Source organism: Ranitomeya variabilis, chromosome 1 (assembly GCF_051348905.1).
Source record: "Ranitomeya variabilis isolate aRanVar5 chromosome 1, aRanVar5.hap1, whole genome shotgun sequence".
Classification (NCBI taxonomy): Eukaryota; Metazoa; Chordata; class Amphibia; order Anura; family Dendrobatidae; genus Ranitomeya; species Ranitomeya variabilis.
The window spans coordinates 727,658,395-727,676,648 of record NC_135232.1 but is presented as its reverse complement, the minus strand read 5'-3'; the positions used below and the strand labels follow the sequence as shown (position 1 = coordinate 727,676,648).

Below are 18,254 nucleotides of genomic sequence, written 5' to 3'. Positions count from 1 at the left end.
TCATGTCTGGGTGTGCAATGCATGAGAGACATTATAGCACCTAGTCTGCTCCTACCAACTCAACGACAGATGAAAATTTGGGATAGCGCCTGGGAAACGTGTTGAAAGTGCAGGACACAAGTGATGTAATGACCAGTGGTAGTGATATTCCTTATTCACACATAACAGCTTAGGCTTCTTTCACACTTGCGTCGTGTGACGTACGTTGCAATTTGTCGTTTTGGGAAAAAAACGGATCCTGCCAATGTGCCCGCAGGATGCGTTTTTTTTCCCACAGACTTGTATTGCCGACAGATCGCAACATATGGCCATCCGTCGTGCACTGGATCCGTCGTGTTTTGGCGGACCGTCGGCACGAAAAAAGGTAAGTCGCGTCCGCCATTTTCTTCCACGCATGCGTGGCCGGAACTCCTCCCCCTCCTCCCCGGAATTTAGAATGGGCAGCGGATGCTTCGAAAAACTGCATAAGCTGCCCACGTCATGCATAATTTTCACGTGTGTAGGTACGTTGCGCCGACGCTTAGCGACAGACCTGTACCGACGCAAGTGTGAAAGTAGCCTTATTCTGAACAGTCGCCTAAAGCAGAAGATACTGTTTAAGGATTTTGTAATTTTTCCACACCACTTTTGGGCTGAGCTGGCATGCAGCTTTACCTGAACATCTTGCATCACTGTTTAACCGGTGGAATCAAGGTACAGGACAAAGATTGCTGCACTCTGATTTGAAGAAAGTCAACATTGCATAAGTGCGAAAAAAAATATACACACACATATAAATATATATATATATATATATATATATATATATATATATATATATACAGGGAGAGAGGGCTTTATATCTCCACTCATCCCGAAGCTGCTGGTGAGTATTACAGCTCAAATTTCTACTTAGCCTTCTGTCCTTACTGTAATTCAATTAATACCTCCTGGTGCCGACGTCTTGTATTTTATAGAAACAATCAAAGCTTAAGTGTAAAGTATGGGTGAGGTAGAGGATAGCGCCTGAGCCTTTGATAAAACAGGAGGCATATGTGAGACTAATGGCTCTTGGAGACCATGGGATAATCTTACTGATGCTCATTCCCAATTATTGGCCCATGTAATACACATATCTACGATCACCTGACAATCATTTTGATCAGATGTTTTATGCTGGCATGAAAATAGCAGTTATTATTGGCAGAATATCACACTCCTTCACTTTCTTTCTTTCTTTCATTTCCAACCTACTAATCTTTAATATTTCTACTTCATATTCTCTCTCTTTCCTTTATTTTTCTTTGTGTGTAATTCATCTCCTATTCCTGAATTTCCTCTTCTCTGTCATTCTTCTTGCTTTTATTACTTTTCATCTACTTTGTGCTTCCTCCTACTCTTCATTCTTTACCTATTTTTCCTTTTTTTATTTTTTCTTGCCCTCCTGTATGTTCATTTTCTCTATTACTTGTTTACTTTCCCCTTTTTTGTCCATTTTTTTCTCTTTTACTTCTGCCTACGTTTACTTGTCCTTTTCATTTCCTGCTTATTCTTCTCATTGCTCTTCTCCACTTCATATTTTTGATTTTTATCTTTTTGCCTTATCTTCTTCTTCTGTGTTTTCTTTCCTTCCTTTCTCCACCTCCTTTTCTAGTTCTTCTTCATTCTCTTCTTATTTTTGATTCTTCTGCCAATTATTCTTCTTTCTTTATTTCCATTTATTCTTCTTTTCTTTCTTCTATTTTTTATTTCCATCTCTTCGTATATTCTTGCTTGTCCTCCTTCTTATTATCTCTTCCTTTCTCCTTTTCCATTTCATCTTCCCTTTTCTCACCTTGTTCCCTTTTTCATTTTCTCTTCTTCTCTCCTTCTTATTTTCTTTTATTTTTCCATTTTGTCTTTCATCTTCCTAATCCTCCTTCTTCACCTCATTATTCTTCTTTGCTCTCTGATCTTTTCTTGTTTTACTTCCATTACCTCCTTCTACTTTTCTGCTTTCTTCTACTTCTCATTCATCTCCTTGCTTTTATTCTTCCTTACCTCCCCTTCTTCTTCTCCATCCATCTTTCTATTCCTTTACTCTGCAATCCCTAATTCTCGCTGTTCTAATTATTGACTTTGTCTACCATATCTAATTTTCTTTTCTATCTATCCTCCTCCTTAGGCCGGCGTCACACTAGGCGTATGAAAATACGGTCCGTTTTTTACGTCCGTAATACGCAGAAATGTTACCAAAATAGTGATCCATATGTCAATCCGTAGGCAGGGTGTGGCAGCGTATTTTGCGCATGTCATCCTCCGTATGTAATCCGTATGGCATCCGTACTGCGATATTTTCTCGCAGGCTTGCAAAACCGACATACAATGGATCTATGGGCTCAAATATTCGTTAAAACATATATACAGTATATATATATATATATATATATATATATATATATATATATATATATACTGTGTTTATATTTAATTCAGCACTAGATAGCAGAAAAGCCGGTAATTCAATTGCCGGCTTTTCCTATCTCCTTCACAAACCCGACATGATATGAGACATGATTTACATACAGTAAGCCATCTCATATCCCTTCTTTTATTACATATTCCTCTTTACTAATGTAAGAAGTGTCTTGGTGTCAAATTTGAGGGCTCTAGCTATTGAATTAAAGGGTTAAATCCCGGAAAAAACTGGCGTGGGCTCCCACACAATTTTCTCCGCCAGAGTGGGATAGCCAGTGACTGAGGGCAGATATTAATAGCCTAGAGAGGGACCATGGTTATTGCCCCCCCCCTGGATAAAAACATCTGCCCCAAGCCACCCCAGAAAAGTTACCTCGAGTCACGGTGATGCGCCCTCTGCTGGATGAACTCATATGAACTCGAGCCTGGGAAAATATTCTGAAAAGTTCCCAAGTTCACATGAGTTCATCCAGCAGAGGGCGCATCACCGCAACTCGAGGTAACTACAGTACATTCCCCTGCACTCCATTCATTCACCGAGTTTTACAGACAGGAGCACAGCTGCAATAGCAGAGCTCCTGGGTGTAAAATGATTTAACCCCTTCAGATGGATTTACAGCATGGGACAAGACGGAACGACGGAAGGTATGGAATATTGTTGTTTGTTTTGTTTAACTTTATTTCAGGTGACAAGGGTCTTCAGGTGGATTAAGAGTATAATAAAATATTAAAACAACATGTGTCTTTATTTCATTAAAATACTTTTTAATAATGTGTGTGTGTTTTATTAACCATTTCGTACTATTGGATTAAGAATGGATCGGTGTTGACGCCTCTCCATTATTAACCTGGCTTAATGTCACCTTACAATAGCAAGGTGACATTAACCCTTCATTACCCCATATCTCACCGCTACACCGGAGTGGGAAGAGAGAGGCTAAGTGCCAGAATAGGCGCATCTTCCAGATGTGCCTTTTCTGGGTGGCTGGGGGCAGATGTTTTTTGCCAGGGGGGCCTATAACCATGGTACCTCTCTGGGCTATTAATATCTGCCCTCAGTCACTGGCTTTCCCACTCTGGCGGAGAAAATTGTGCGGGAGCCCACGCCAATTTTTTCCGGGATTTAACCCTTTAATTTAATAGCTAGAGACTCCAAATTTTACACAGAGACACTTGTTACATTAGTAAAGAGGAAAATGTAATAAAAGAAGGGCTATGAGATGGTTTACTGTATGTAAACCATGTCTCATGTCCTGTCGGGTTTGTGAAGGAGAGAGGAAAAGCCGGCAATTGAATTACCGGCTTTTCTGCTATCTAGCACTGAATTAAATATAAATATATATATATGTGTCTCACTGACATATATTTATATATACTAGCTGTTTCCAGCCAGCTAACGGTCGGCATGCTCATTGCTATCTAATGAACGCTGCTAGTGATTAAACTAAAGTAAATAATGACAACATTCAATAGCGCTTACGCAGGTAGTAAATTAACTTAAAATGAAGTTAATAACAATAACAAAATCAGAATAATACTAATACATTTTATTCACAGTGTAAAAACAAAAGCAAACTGGATTCATGTGGTAATGTGTGGTAATGTGTGGGGACAGAGCCTCGTGTGGTAATGTGGAGGGACAGAGCCTTGTATGGTAATGTGTGGGGACAGAGCCTCGTGTGGTAATGTGTGGGGACGGAGCCTCCTGTGGTAATGTGGAGGGACAGAGCCTTGTATGGTAATGTGTGGGGACAGAGCCTCATGTGGTAATGTGTGAGGACAGAGCCTCGTGTGGTAATGTGTGGGTACAGAGCCTCATGTGATAATGTGGGGGGACGGAGCCTTGTGTGGTAATGTGTGGGGATGGAGCCTCGTGTGGTAATGTGTGGGGCGGAGCCTCGTGTGGTAATGTGGGGGGGCGGGATTATGTGTGGGAATATGGTGGGGGGCGGGATTATGTGTGGTGATGTGATGGGGGGCGGGATTATGTATGATAATGTGGTGGGGGGCAGGATTATGTGTGGCAATGTGGTGGGGGCAGGATTATGTGTGGTAATGTGTTGGAGGGGCGGGAGTATGTGTGGTAATGTGGTGGGGGTGGGATTATGTGTGGTAATGTGGTGGGGGGCGGGATTATGTGTGGTAATGTGGTGGGGGGCAGGATTATGTGTGGTTATGTGGTGTAGGGGCGGGATTATGTGTGGTAATGTGATGGGGGCAGGATCAGTAGTGGTAATGTGGTGGGGGGAGGGATTATGTGTGGTAATGTGGTGGGGGGCGGGTTATGTGTGGTAATGTGGTGGGGAGGCGGGATTATGTGTGGTAATGTGGTGGGGGCGGGATTATGTGTGGTAATGTAGTGAGGGGTGGGTTTATGTGTGGTAATGTGGTGGGGGTGGGATTATGTGTGGTAATGTGGTGGGGGGCGGGATTATGTGTGGTAATGTGGTGGGAGAGCGGGATTATGTGTGGTAATGTGGTGGGGCGAGGGATTATGTGTGGTAATGTGGTGGGGGGCAGGATTATGTGTGGTGATGGGGTGGGGGCGGGAATATGTGTGGTGATGTGGTGGGGGGCGGGATTATGTGTGGTGATAGGGTGGGGGCGGAGCTACTGTAAAGGGGGCGGGATTATGTGTGGTGATGTGGTGGGGGCGGGAATATGTGTGGTGATGTGGTGGGGGGTGGGATTATGTGTGGTAATGTGGTGGGGGGCGGGATTATGTGTGGTAATGTGGTGGGGGGGCGGGATTATGTGTGGTAATGTGGTGGGGGGCGGGATTATGTGTGGTAATGTGGTGGGGGTGGGATTATGTGTGGAAATGTGGTGGAGGGCGGAATTATGTGTGGTAATGTGGGGGGGGCCGGGATTATGGGTGGTAATGTAATGGGGGCGGGATTATGTGCGGTAATGTGGTGGGAGGGCGGGATTATGTGTAATAATGTGGTGGGGGTGGGATTATGTGTGGTAATGTGGTGGGGGTGGGATTATGTGTGGTAATGTGGTGGGGGGGCAGGATTATGTGTGGTAATGTGGTGGGGGGTTGGATTATGTGTGGTAATGTGGTGGGGGCAGGATTATGTGTGGTAATGTGGAGGGGGGCGGGTGTTGTGAACTGTGTTTTTGGGCTCCCTCTTGTGGTCACTAATGGTATTGTATGAGTCTTGTCTTTCTGCTAGCCTGGGCTTCAGCTGTTTCATTAAGCTGTGGGTGTTCCCTATTTAGTCCTCCTTTGGACTCAGTCTCTTGCCTGGCATCAATGTATTCAGTTCTATTTGGTCTCCTCCTGATTCCTTGCCATCTGACTCATTCAAGAAAAGCTAAGTCCTGTTTGCATTCTTTGGATCATTTGCATTTTCAGTGTTTTTTGTCCAGCCTGCTCAATATGGGATTTTCTAGCTCGCTGGAAGCTCTAGGGTGCTGATATTCTCCCCTCACATCGTCAGTCGGTGTGGGGGTTCTTGAATATTCAGCGTGGATGTTTTTGCAGGGTTTTCTGCTGACCGCATAGTTCACTTTCTATTTTCTGCCTACCTAGATTAGTGGGCCTCACTTTGCTGAATCTAGTTCATCTCTACTTTTTTGTTTTCCATTCATCTCCCTGCTTAATGCGCACAAGGTTATACGCACCACGAAGATCTATCTTGGTGAACCAACTGGCACCCTTAATCCGAGCAAACAAATCAGACAACAAAGGCAAAGGATACTGAAATTTGACCGTGATCTTATTCAGGAGATGATAATCTATACAAGGTCTCAAAGACCCGCCCTTCTTGGCCACAAAAAAAAATCCTGAACCAAGAGGAGAAGAGGATGGGCGAATATGTCCCTTCTCCAAAGACTCCTTTATATAACTCCGCATTGCGGCATGCTCTGGTACAGATAAATTAAAGAGTCGACCCTTAGGAGATTTACTACCGGGAATCAAATTTATAGCACAATCACAGTCCCTATGAGGAGGAAGGGCACTGGACCTGGGCTCACTAAATACGCAACACGTCGCTAATAAAAGTCTATGGAAAAAGAACGCATCCTGCAGGCAACTTTGCAGGATGCGTTTTTTAACCACAACGACTCATTGCGACGTGCAGTGCACGACGCTAGTGTAAAAGTAGCCTTAGCCATCACTTATCTATAGGGCACTTCAGAGCAGAACGGGCTAGTCGCTGACGAGCGGGGGCGCCATTCTCGTACAGTTCGTATAGGGTGCCAACCTCCGCAGGTAGGCAGGTGTACAGGTCAGGGAATACCTATAGCGTGAATGCAGTGTGCACTTTACAGTATGGTGTTTGTTTCTATATTTGTTGTTTGTCCCTTTTTAACGGCATTTTGTTATATTTTAATATCAACATTGTTTCGGGGTTCCTCCATGATGGCCTTTTTCAAACTGAACCTCCCCTATTTATTTACTCTTGAAAATATCATGTTTTGATTACTGTTTACTGCATTGTTTTGGGGTATCTGCGGTGACCATAATAAAGTAGGAGATTTGTTCACTAAGCTGTACATCAAGCCCTTGACAAGAAATATAGTGGTTCACATACTTATGATGAATTATTGTCTTTTTCAGAGAAAATGAAGCTTTTCATCTTCCTGTGTTTCAGCCAAGTTCTGATTTGTACATTTGTGTGTGGACACCATGGTGGACCACATGATGATGACCATGACCATGATGGCCAACACCACAACAATGAACCAGAAGCTTTGCACCAGGTAGCTACAGAAATCTTTAAGTTCTCCTTCAAGCTCTACTACCAACTGGTTGATGCTCACCCTGACGACAACTTGCTCTTATCTACTTTGAGTATCGCAAAAGCACTTGCTTTACTCTCACTTGGTGCCAAGTCCAAGACCCTCAGTCAGATCCATGAAGGAATTGGTTTCAACAAATCCTCGGTATCAGAGGAAACGATCCACAAAGGCTTCCAGAAGCTTCTAAACATCATAAAGCAACCGAAAAGCGGACTTGAGTTGGACAGCACCATCGCACTCTTCATCGATTCCAAGCTGGATCTTCTGAACAAGTTCTTAGACGACGCCCAAAAATTCTACCAATCGGAAGCCATCTCTACCGACTTCCACAAAGTACAAGAAGCCTTAGAACAAATCAATAGTTATGTGGAGAAGAAAACCAATGGGAAAATAAAAGATGTCTTGGACAATCTTGATCCGATGACAGTTATGATGATCACCAGCACAATATTCTTCAAAGGTAAGGAGGAAAACGATCATCAATTGATTTTAGGAAGTGAATAAATCAAATATGGCTGTTATGGGGTTCAAGAGAGAAGGAAATCCCTATTTCCCCTAAAACAGCAGGGCTCCATAGGCAGCAAAAAGAAGAAAAGGGAGCGTAGCATTTTTAAAGTTTTTGTTTGTGCTCCGCTTCACTAAAGGGGATTTAGTGATTTATGGAGGTTGAATTCTTTTCACCTTCATCAGCTGAATGAAAGAGGCCAAGTTGTTTCGTTGAGTGTTGCATTCCTTTCTTTGTTTACCAGGCATGGTCCTGTATATTTGGTAGTGACCATTTCTGGTGCTGGAGATCAGTCCCAATCAAGTGATTGAACTGTTACATTGGGCACAACCACTACTAAATGAACAGGACCGTTCCTGATAAATAATGACTCAGGCTGGAGTGCCACAATCTCAAGGAGGGAGGTTGGAGTGAGACCATTGGTGATTAGATTTAATGACCTATTATAAAGGAAAAGTTTCAATTTTATAGTGTCTTAAAATCTCAATAAAAAAATGTAAGAGCGGCGTCACTTATTTGTAAAGAAACACAACAAGTTTCGCATCACCATGATACACATAGAGAAAGAATGAAAACTTTGGAAGGTCAAAAAGTTCAAAAACTGCAGAAATGTAACAAATGTTAAATAAGGAAGAAGTTAAATACTCATGGGATTTCTTGTAGGATCCTGGGAACACGCATTCAACGTAGATCACACCAGAGAAGAAGACTTCCATGTGGATGAGAACACAGTAGTGAAGGTGCCGATGATGAGCAGACAAGGAGAGTATCTCACGGGTTATATACCTGAGATTGGATGCACAGTAGTCGACGTCCCCTACAAAGGAAACACCACAGCAGTTTTTGTCTTGCCAGACATAGGGAAATTTCATGAAGTTGAAAAAGCTCTTGAGAATTTGTCAGAAGAGGCATGGATCAAAGCAATGAAATCAAGGTAACAATATCTATACGATTTGATAGTACACATTCACAATGTATAGAACTGACATCATATTATACTCCAGAGCTGCACTCACTATTCTGCTAGTACAGTCACTGTGTACATATATTACATTACTGATCCTGAGTTACATCCTGTATTATACCCCAGAGTTGCACTCACTATTCTGCTGGTGCAGTCACTGTGCACATACATTACATTACTGACCCTGAGTTACATCCTGAATTATACCCCAGAGCTGCACTCACTATTCTGCTGGTGCAGTCACTGTGTATATACATTACATTACTGATCCTGAGTTACATCCTGTATTATACCACAGAGCTGCACTCACTATTCTGCTGGTGCAGTCACTGTGTACATACATTACATTACTGATCCTGAGTTACATCCTGTATTATACTCCAGAGCTGCACTCACTATTCTGCTGGTGCAATCACTGTGCTCATACATTACATTACTGATGCTGAATTAGATCCTATATTATACCTCAGAGCTGCACTCACACTTCTGCTATTTACAGGCTGTGACTAGTATGTCATTCATCCTGTGTGCATGTTAGTTGCTCAATATGGTTTTGCAGATGAAAATTAACCTGATATTATGGCAACTAGATGGTGGCCCAATTCTAACGCATCGGGTATTCTAGAATACTGTATGTATGTACAGTTGTGGCCATGGGTATTGACACCCCTGCAATTCTGTCAGATAATGCTCAGTTTCTTCCTGAAAATGATTGCAAACACAAATTCTTTGGTATTATTATCTTCATTTAATTTGTCTTAAATGAAAAAACACAAAAGAGAATGAAGCAAAAAGCAAAACATTGATCGTTTCACACAAAACTCCAAAAATGGACCAGACAAAAGTATTGGCACCCTCAGCCTAATACTTACCAAAATAACTGCGACCAACCGCTTCCAGTAACCATCAATGAGTTTCTTACAATGCTCTGCTGGAATTTTAGACCATTTTTCTTTGGCAAACTGCTCCAGGCCCCTGATATTTGAAGGGTGCGTTCTCCAAACTGCCATTTTTAGATCTCTCCACAGGTGTTCTATGGGATTCAGGTCTGGACTCATTGCTGGCCACCTTAGAAGTCTCCAGTGCTTTCTCTCAAACCATTTTCTAGTGCTTTTTGAAGTGTGTTTTGGGTCATTGTCCTGCTGGAAGACCCATGACCTCTGAGGGAGACCCAGCTTTCTCACACTGGGCCCTACATTATGCTGCAAAATGTGTCGGTAGCCTTCAGACTTCATAATGCCATGCACACGGTCAAGCAGTCCAGTGCCAGAGGCAGCAAAGCAACCCCAAAACATCAGGGAACCTCCGCCATGTTTGACTGTAGGGACCGTGTTCTTTTCTTTGAATGCTTCTTTTTTTTCTCCTGTAAACCCTATGTTGATGCCTTTGCCCAAAAAGCTCTACTTTTGTCGCATCTGACCAGAGAACATTCTTTCAAAACGTTTTAGGCTTTTTCAGGTAAGTTTTGGCAAACTCCAGCCTGGCTTTTTTATGTCTTGGGGTAAGAAGTGGGGTCTTCCTGGGTCTCCTACCATACAGTCCCTTTTCATTCAGACGCCGACGGATAGTATGGGTTGACACTGTTGTACCCTCGGACTGCAGGGCAGCTTGAACTTGTTTGGATGTTAGTCGAGGTTCTTTATCCAACATCCGCACAATCTTGGGTTGAAATCTCTTGTAAATTTTTCTTTCCCGTCCACATCTAGGGAGGTTAGCCACAGTGCCATGGGCTTTAAACTTCTTGATGACACTGCGCACGGTAGACACAGGAACATTCAGGTCTTTGGAGATGGACTTGTAGCCTTGAGATTGCTCATGCTTCCTCATAATTTGGTTTCTCAAGTCCTCAGACAGTTCTTTGGTCTTCTTTCTTTTCTCCATGCTCAATGTGGTACACACAAGGACACGGGTCTGAGGTTGTGTCAACTTTAATCCATGTCAACTGGCTGCAAGTGTGATTAAATTATTGCCAACAGGTAAGTTACAGGTGCTGTTAATTACACAAATTAGAGAAGCATCACATGAATTTTCGAACATTGCCAATACTTTTGTCCACCCCCTTTTTTATGTTTGGTGTAGAATTATATCCAACTTGGCTTTAGGACAATTCTTTTTGTGTTTTTTTTCAGGAAGAAACTGAGTATTATCTGACAAAATTGCAGGGGTGTCAATACTTTTGGCCACAACTGTATGTATGTATTTAGCAGCCTCATTGTATATAGCACAGGCCACATAGTATATAGGAGCCACATAGTATATAGGAGCCACGTAGTATATAGCAGCCACGCAGTATATTACACAACCACGTAGTATATAACACAGCCTACATAATGTATAGCACAGGCCACGCAGTGTATAACACAGCCCACGCAGTATATAACACAGCCCACACAGTATATAACACAGCCCATGCAGTATATAACACAGCCCACAAAGTATATAACACAGCACACGCAGTATATAACACAACACATTCAGTATATAATGTAATATATAGCACAGCTCACACAGTATATAACACAGGCCACGCAATATATAACACAGCCACGCAGTATATAACACAGCCCACACAGTACATAACACAGCCCACAAAGTATATAACACAGCACACGCAGTATATAACACAACACATTCAGTATATAACGTAATATATAGCACAGCTCACACAGTATATAACACAGGCCACGCAATATATAACACAGCCACGCAGTATATAACACAGCCCACGCAGTATATAACACAGCCCACCCAGTATATGACACAGCCCACACAGTACATAACACAGCCCACACAGTATATAACACAGCCCACGCAGTATATAACACAGCCCACGCAGTATATAACACAGCCCACGCAGTATATAACACAGCCCACCCAGTATATAACACAGCCCACCCAGTATATAACACAGCCCACACAGTACATAACACAGCCCACACAGTATATAACACAGGGCATGCAGTATATAACACAGCCCACGCAGTATATAACAGTGGCCACGCAGTACATAACAATGGCCACGTAGTATATAACACAGCCCACACAGTATATAACACAGCCCACGCAGTATATAACACAGCCCACGCAGTATATAACACAGCCCACGCAGTATATAACACAGCCCACCCAGTATATAACACAGCCCACCCAGTATATAACACAGCCCACACAGTACATAACACAGCCCACACAGTATATAACACAGGGCATGCAGTATATAACACAGCCCACGCAGTATATAACAGTGGCCACGCAGTACATAACAATGGCCACGTAGTATATAACACAGCCCACACAGTATATAACACAGCCCATGCATTATATAACACAGCCCACAAAGTATATAACACAGCACACGCAGTATATAACACAGCACATTCAGTATATAGCACAGCCCATGCAGTGTATAACACAGCCCACAAAGTATATAACACTGCCCACGTAGTATATAACACTGTCCATGTAGTATATTACACTGCCCACATGATATGTAGAAGCCATGCAGTATATAACACAGCCTACGCAATATATTGCACAGCCCACGCAGTATATAACACAGCCCACGCAGTATATAACACTGCACATGTAGTATATAGCAGCCACACAGTATATAACACTGCCCACGTAGTATATAGCAGTGTGGGCACCATATCCCTGTTAAAAAAATAATTAAAATAAAAAATAGTTATATACTCACCCTCCGGTGTCCAGTGAAGCTGTCCCGATGCGAGCACTGCTGCCGTCAGCTTCCATTCCCAGAGATGCATTGCGAAATTACCCAGATAACTTAGCGGTCTCGCGAGAACGCTAAGTCTTCTGGGTAATTTTGCAATGCATCTCTGGGAACGGAAGCTGGCGGCAGCCACGCGCGCATCGGTGGACGACGGAAGGTGAGAATAGCAGGTTTTTTGTTTTGTTATTATTTTTAACATTAGATTTTTTTTACTATTGATGCGCCAAAAAGTTGGTCACACAGGGTTAATAGCAGCGTTAACGGAGTGCGTTACACCGCGGCATAACGCGGTCCGTTAACACTGCCATTAAACCTGTATAAGCTCTGACTGGAGAGGAGTATGGAGCGGGAGCCGGGCACTGACTGGATGGAAGTAGGGAGGGACTAATTCTCAGCCGGGCTGTGGCCGTCACTGATTGGTCGCGGCCTGGCAGCCGTGACCAATCAGCGACACGGGATTTTCATGACAGGCAGACAGACAGACGGAAGTACCCCTTAGACGATTATATATATAGATGGTACAAAAAAATATTTAGAATTGAGAGTCCTCAGTGGTTGTATTTCAGAAGTGGCTTTAGTTCCGTAAAGATGCGGTACATTCTGGCATCCTCCATCTTGATAAAGGAAAGATAAATATCTTGGTACCCTGTTAGCCAGTGGATAGAAATATAATGGTACAATTTAGTTATGATTGCAGTGTGAACATGGACTTTTTAGTGGGACATTTCTATGACATAATGAGACTTTTTCCCTTTGTACAGAGAGATTATTCTATCAATTCCAAAATTTTCCATGTCCGGAGAATTTGATCTTAAGAACGTACTAGAACAGTTGGGTATGACAGAGGTATTTTCTGACCACGCCGACCTATCCGGGATTACTGGAGACTCCAGTCTAAAATTGTCAAAGGTAAAATTAATTTTGGGTTTGAGCAAAGAATCATTTTTCAGGGGCTGAATCTCCTTAATGAGACCGACTGGAATCACATTGGCAATGCTCCATGGGAAAATTATGCAAATTAGTTCACCACTCCCAACATAATTTAGTCAAAAAAGACATTTATATTAAAATAAATTGTCCAAAGATTTACTCATCATTTCTCTGGCAGCACAAGGAAAGGTCAGTTGCCTTCTCTCGTCATTGTAGCTGATTCTTGAGGACTTGAGGGAGGGAATCTTCCTAATTTCACCACCCCCTTAAAGACTCAATAAGAGAGCAGGTGATCTATGTTTTATGACTTTTCTGCTCTCAACCTCTGTAGGCTGTCCATAAAGCCATGCTGCAAGTGGATGAGGAGGGAACAGAAGCCGCTGCTGCCACGGCCATTGGCATAACGAAGCTCAGTCATCCACCACGCATCAAATTTAACAGACCGTTCTTTTTCTCCATCTATAACAAAGATATTTCTAATGATATATTAAGCGGAAGAATGATGAACCCAACAAAATAGAATGAGATCGAACGCGTTTGTCACACAATAAAGCGCTGTGCCTACTCTCTGTCTGTGCCATTCTTACTCTAGTCTTGTGTTTTCAGTGTTACGGCAGCTGCACTGATAACATGATGTACATCCCTCCATGACTGTTGCCGTCAATTACTGGCCATAGCTGTCACTCATTATACATGAGAGTCCAATGATTGACTGCAGTGGTCACATGGATGTTCGGTAAGTGACAGCTGCAGGAAGTATGTAGACACCAGTGGAGGGGCACTGGCCAGAAAAGTAGTCAATAGGTTGAGTACAGAATTGTTTGTTGTATTTCACCTATACCTTGTTAGCAAGTGGGGCCCTGGGCAAAAAAACATAGTAGGGCCCTAAATGCTCACATATTACACACAAAACATTTAGGTTGCATTTACTTGCACTGAGTTCGGACTGCTAAACGAGCATGACAGACAATATTGCAGTCATTTGATGTTTGTTTACCGGCCTCTTTACACAAGATGACAAGTTATGGACAGAGAACGATCACCAGTAGATTAATTTGTCCCCATAAAGTATCATGTTAGCAGCAGCACATCGGCAGTTTGCACTGAGCAATGTTCCACCAAAACAATCCAGGGGCCCAATGAATGAGCAGCATTTTGCTCGTTTGATGTCATGTTTACACCTATAAACTCTTGTCTTTGGAGTTGGGATTTATAAGTGGATGCTACAAACACATGTAAAAGGCCAGACCAGGGCAGTAGTCGTGGCTGAGTTTCTCCCGGGAAAAGTAACCTGGCCTTCCCTTACAGTAGACTCACATTTCCCTTGTACTGTACTTGCCTCTTCATTCTGGATATCGTAAGGGTCTACCCTCCTTTTCGTGGGGTCAACTTTGGCTTCTTATGAATGAACAGAGACAGTCCAAGTATAACTCAAAATGGAAAACTTTACTTTTGGACCTTCGCAGCACATCCAGATACATTCCATCAACAACATTAGTTTCCATATTACACAATACTGCATCTTGCCCTTCTCTTCTCTCTCTGTCACACAGCTCGAGATCGGGTCGTACTGCACTGAACGTTTTCCTGGTGTCATTGTGTACTCTCACTTTATACAGGGGGTCCTTAAACCGTTTTGTCCCGGCACCAAGGGAGTCCACCCATGCTAGCAATTTCCACATACTGAGTGACCCGCCCATCTGTCCTGCCGTGTCCTGCAGTGCAGTCTTTCTTGGGTAACTCAATCCCCTGTTTCTGAAGAACTCTACCTCCTCTCTTCTTCAGCTATCACTTTGATAGCTGGGCACTTCACTTCAACGTTACGGGGCGTTGGGTAGGTCGGGCATGTCGCCCACCCGAGCACTAAGGGCTCCCTGCCCTGACTGACTCTATACCAGGAAATTCAGCTACTAACCCCTCCTATGTTAACTATTTACAGGGAGAAATTCAGTACTAAAATGCCCCCCATCGAAGGGGCCAAAAATGATTACTACATGACTTTCCCTCTAATACACAAGCATAACATAGCATACATATAACATATCACAAATTCATAGCAGTAAATGATTCATAAAGGGGCAGTCTTTTCATCCCCTTATATTCCCCATTCCCTTTAACAATGGTTGTCCCTGAACATTTCCATAAACGTTATTACGTACCACGATACTCCGCACAGGGAGGAAAACAACATATCATAAACTACCCTTTATGAGCAAAGACTTTTCTGGAGTAAATTCCGCTCCTTAATACGAGTGCCTGGCCCCAAGTCCTCCAGGTGACACCCGGGTATAAATATATAAAAATCCTAAAACCGTTTTTTTTGGGGGGAGAGGTCCTCCTCCCTTTGACCTGAGCACTGCTTCCTATGTACCGCCTGTTCCCAAAACAGTCTGTTTCTGTGTTCACACAAAGTTCCGTTGCTCCTCATGTGTCAAGTCCTGCTTTCACCAGAATGGGCGCAACAGGCACAACAAAAAAAAATTTCAAGTTAATGTCTTTATCAGGCAACTCCAGCCGAATTACCCCCAGCTCTGGGAGTGCTATCAGGGCTACTTTGTCCGCAGGGACGCAGAACAATCCCTCGTACTGCAATCAAGGTGCAACAAGCACAATAACCCTTTTTTGGGGGGGTACTTCAATGGTATGTGTTCCAATGGTATGTGTTCCGAGCCGCTTTCCCATAAGCTGAAGAGGACTCTGCAGCCGCAAAGTCCATGGGCCACCAGGGTGAAACAGAGTTAGTGGACACTCCGGTAACCGACTGTTCCTGTCTTGGGCTCAATGGCAGTCCTGAGCCATCACTGTCCTGATACAGTGTCACGACTGCAGCATATTAGCCCCTGGGGCAGTCCTCTTTGATAAAGGAGGTCCAATTCCCTTCAAATAATGATCTCCTGTACTTCACAGAGGCAGCATTTATGTAAACTTTGGTATCAGTGCCTGCCTCTCTTATGAAGCCATATTGATATTGGCATAAACCAACTGTCCATGAGAGCAGCATCTGGCCAGAGCTTTATCTCCATGCTGATGTAACTGGGCCCATACCTCCCTTTCATGCTGTTTGTTATAGGCAATGATGTTCGCTATCCACATGGAAGGAGCGCCGTTTGACTTTTCAATGCAAAATTGACTGGAATTGAGATGGGACGCCATGTTGCGTTTGGAGAGCCCCTGATGTGCCTAAACATTGAAACCCCCCACAAGTGACCCCATATTGGAAAGTAGACCCCCTACGGAACTTTTCTAGATGTGTTGTGAGAGCTTTGAACCCCCAAATGTTTCACAACAGTTTATAACGCAGAGCAGTGATAATAAAAATTCTTTCTTTTTTTACAAAAATTATTTTTTTAGCCCCCAGTTTTGTATTTTCCCAAGGGTAAGAGGAGAAATTGGACCCCAAAAGGTGTTGTCCAATTTGTCCTGAGTATGCTGATAACTCATATGTGGGGGGGAGAACCGTTTGGGCGCATAGCAGAGCTCGGAAGGGAAGCAGCGCTGTTTGGAATGCAGACTTAGATGGAATGGTCTGCAGGCGTCACATTGTGTTTGCAGAGCCCCTAATGTACCTAAACAGTAGAAACCCCCCACAAGTAACCCCATATTGGAAACTAAACCCCTCAAGGAACTTATCTAGATTTGTTGTGAGAACCTTGAACCCCCAGGTGTTTCAGTACAGTTTATAACGCAGAGGCGTTAAAATAAAACATCATTTTTTTCCACAAAAATGTTTTTTTAGCTCCCCAAATTTTTATTTTCCCAAGGGTAACAAGATAAATTGTGGAAGCCCCAATTCTAACTGAAACCCTAACCCAAACACACCCCTAACCCTAATCCCAACTCTACCCATAACCCTAACCACACCCCTAACCTGAACATGCCCCTAACCCTAAACCCAATCATGCCCCTAACCCCAACCACACCCATAACACCAACACACCCCTAACCCCAACACACCCCTAACCCTAATCCGAACCCTAACCACACCCCTAACTCCAACACACCCCTAACCCTAATCTCAACCATAACCCTAACCACACCCCTAACCCTGACACACCCCTAACCCTAATCCCAACCATAAATGTAATCCAAACCCTAATCCTAACTTAAGCCCCAACCCTAACTTTAGCCCCAACTCTAACCCTAACTTTAGCCCCAACCTTAACTGTAGCTCTAACCCTAGCCCCAACCCTAGCCCTAACCCTAGCCCCAACCCTAGCCCTAACCCTAGCCCCAACCCTAGCCCTAACCCTAGCCCCAACACTAGCCCTAACGTTAGCCTCAACCCTAACCCTAGCCCCAACCCTAACCCTAACCTTAATGGGATTATTTTACTATTTTCCCTAACTAAGGGGGTCATGAAAGGGGGTTTGATTTGCTATTTATTGCGGGTTTTTTAACGTATTTTTGTGATTGGCAGCTGTCACACACTAAAAGACGCTTTTTATTGCAAAAAATAGTTTTTGCTTCTCCACATTTTTAGAGCTATAATTTCTCCATATTTTGGTCCACAGAGTCATGTGAGGTCTTGTTTTTTGCGGGACGAGTTGAGGTTTTTATTGGTATCATTTTCAGGCATGTGACATTTTTGATCGCTTTTTATTCCGATTTGTGTGAGGCAGAATGACCAAAAACCAGCTATTCATGAATTTCTTTTTGGTGGGGGGCATTTATACCGTTCCACGTTTGGTAAAATTGATAATGCAGTTTTATTCTTCGGGATAGTACGATTACAGCGATACCTCATTTATATTTTTTTTATGTTTTGGTGCTTTTATACGATAAAAACTATTTTATAGAAAAAATAATTATTTTTGCATCGCTTTATTCTGAGGACTATAACTTTTTTATTTTTTCACTGATTATGCTGTGTGGCAGCTCGTTTTTTGCGAGACAAAATGACATTTTCAGCGGTACCATGGTTATTCATATCAGTC

The 18,254-nt window shown here is 43.1% G+C and overlaps 1 protein-coding gene across 1 annotated transcript; it reads left to right on the top strand.

Annotated features, from left to right (window-relative positions):
* The first annotated feature begins 828 nt into the window (after positions 1-828).
* LOC143764201 (alpha-1-antitrypsin-like) lies at positions 829-13,918 on the top strand. Its single transcript, XM_077249583.1, has 5 exons — positions 829-865; positions 7,007-7,648; positions 8,357-8,627; positions 13,152-13,299; positions 13,652-13,918. Exons 2-5 carry the CDS (start codon positions 7,012-7,014, stop codon positions 13,838-13,840), a joined length of 1,245 nt encoding a protein of 414 aa, XP_077105698.1. The 5' UTR covers positions 829-865; positions 7,007-7,011; the 3' UTR covers positions 13,841-13,918.
* Positions 13,919-18,254: the final 4,336 nt, after the last annotated feature.

Excerpts from the sequence above, each read along its gene's own strand:
- LOC143764201 (XM_077249583.1), top strand. The coding sequence starts at position 7,012 with ATGAAGCTTTTCATCTTCCTGTGTTTCAGCCAAGTTCTGATTTGTACA. Across the intron at positions 8,628-13,151 it reads ATCAAAGCAATGAAATCAAG|AGAGATTATTCTATCAATTC; the intron begins GTAACAATATCT and ends CCCTTTGTACAG. Across the intron at positions 13,300-13,651 it reads CCAGTCTAAAATTGTCAAAG|GCTGTCCATAAAGCCATGCT; the intron begins GTAAAATTAATT and ends CAACCTCTGTAG.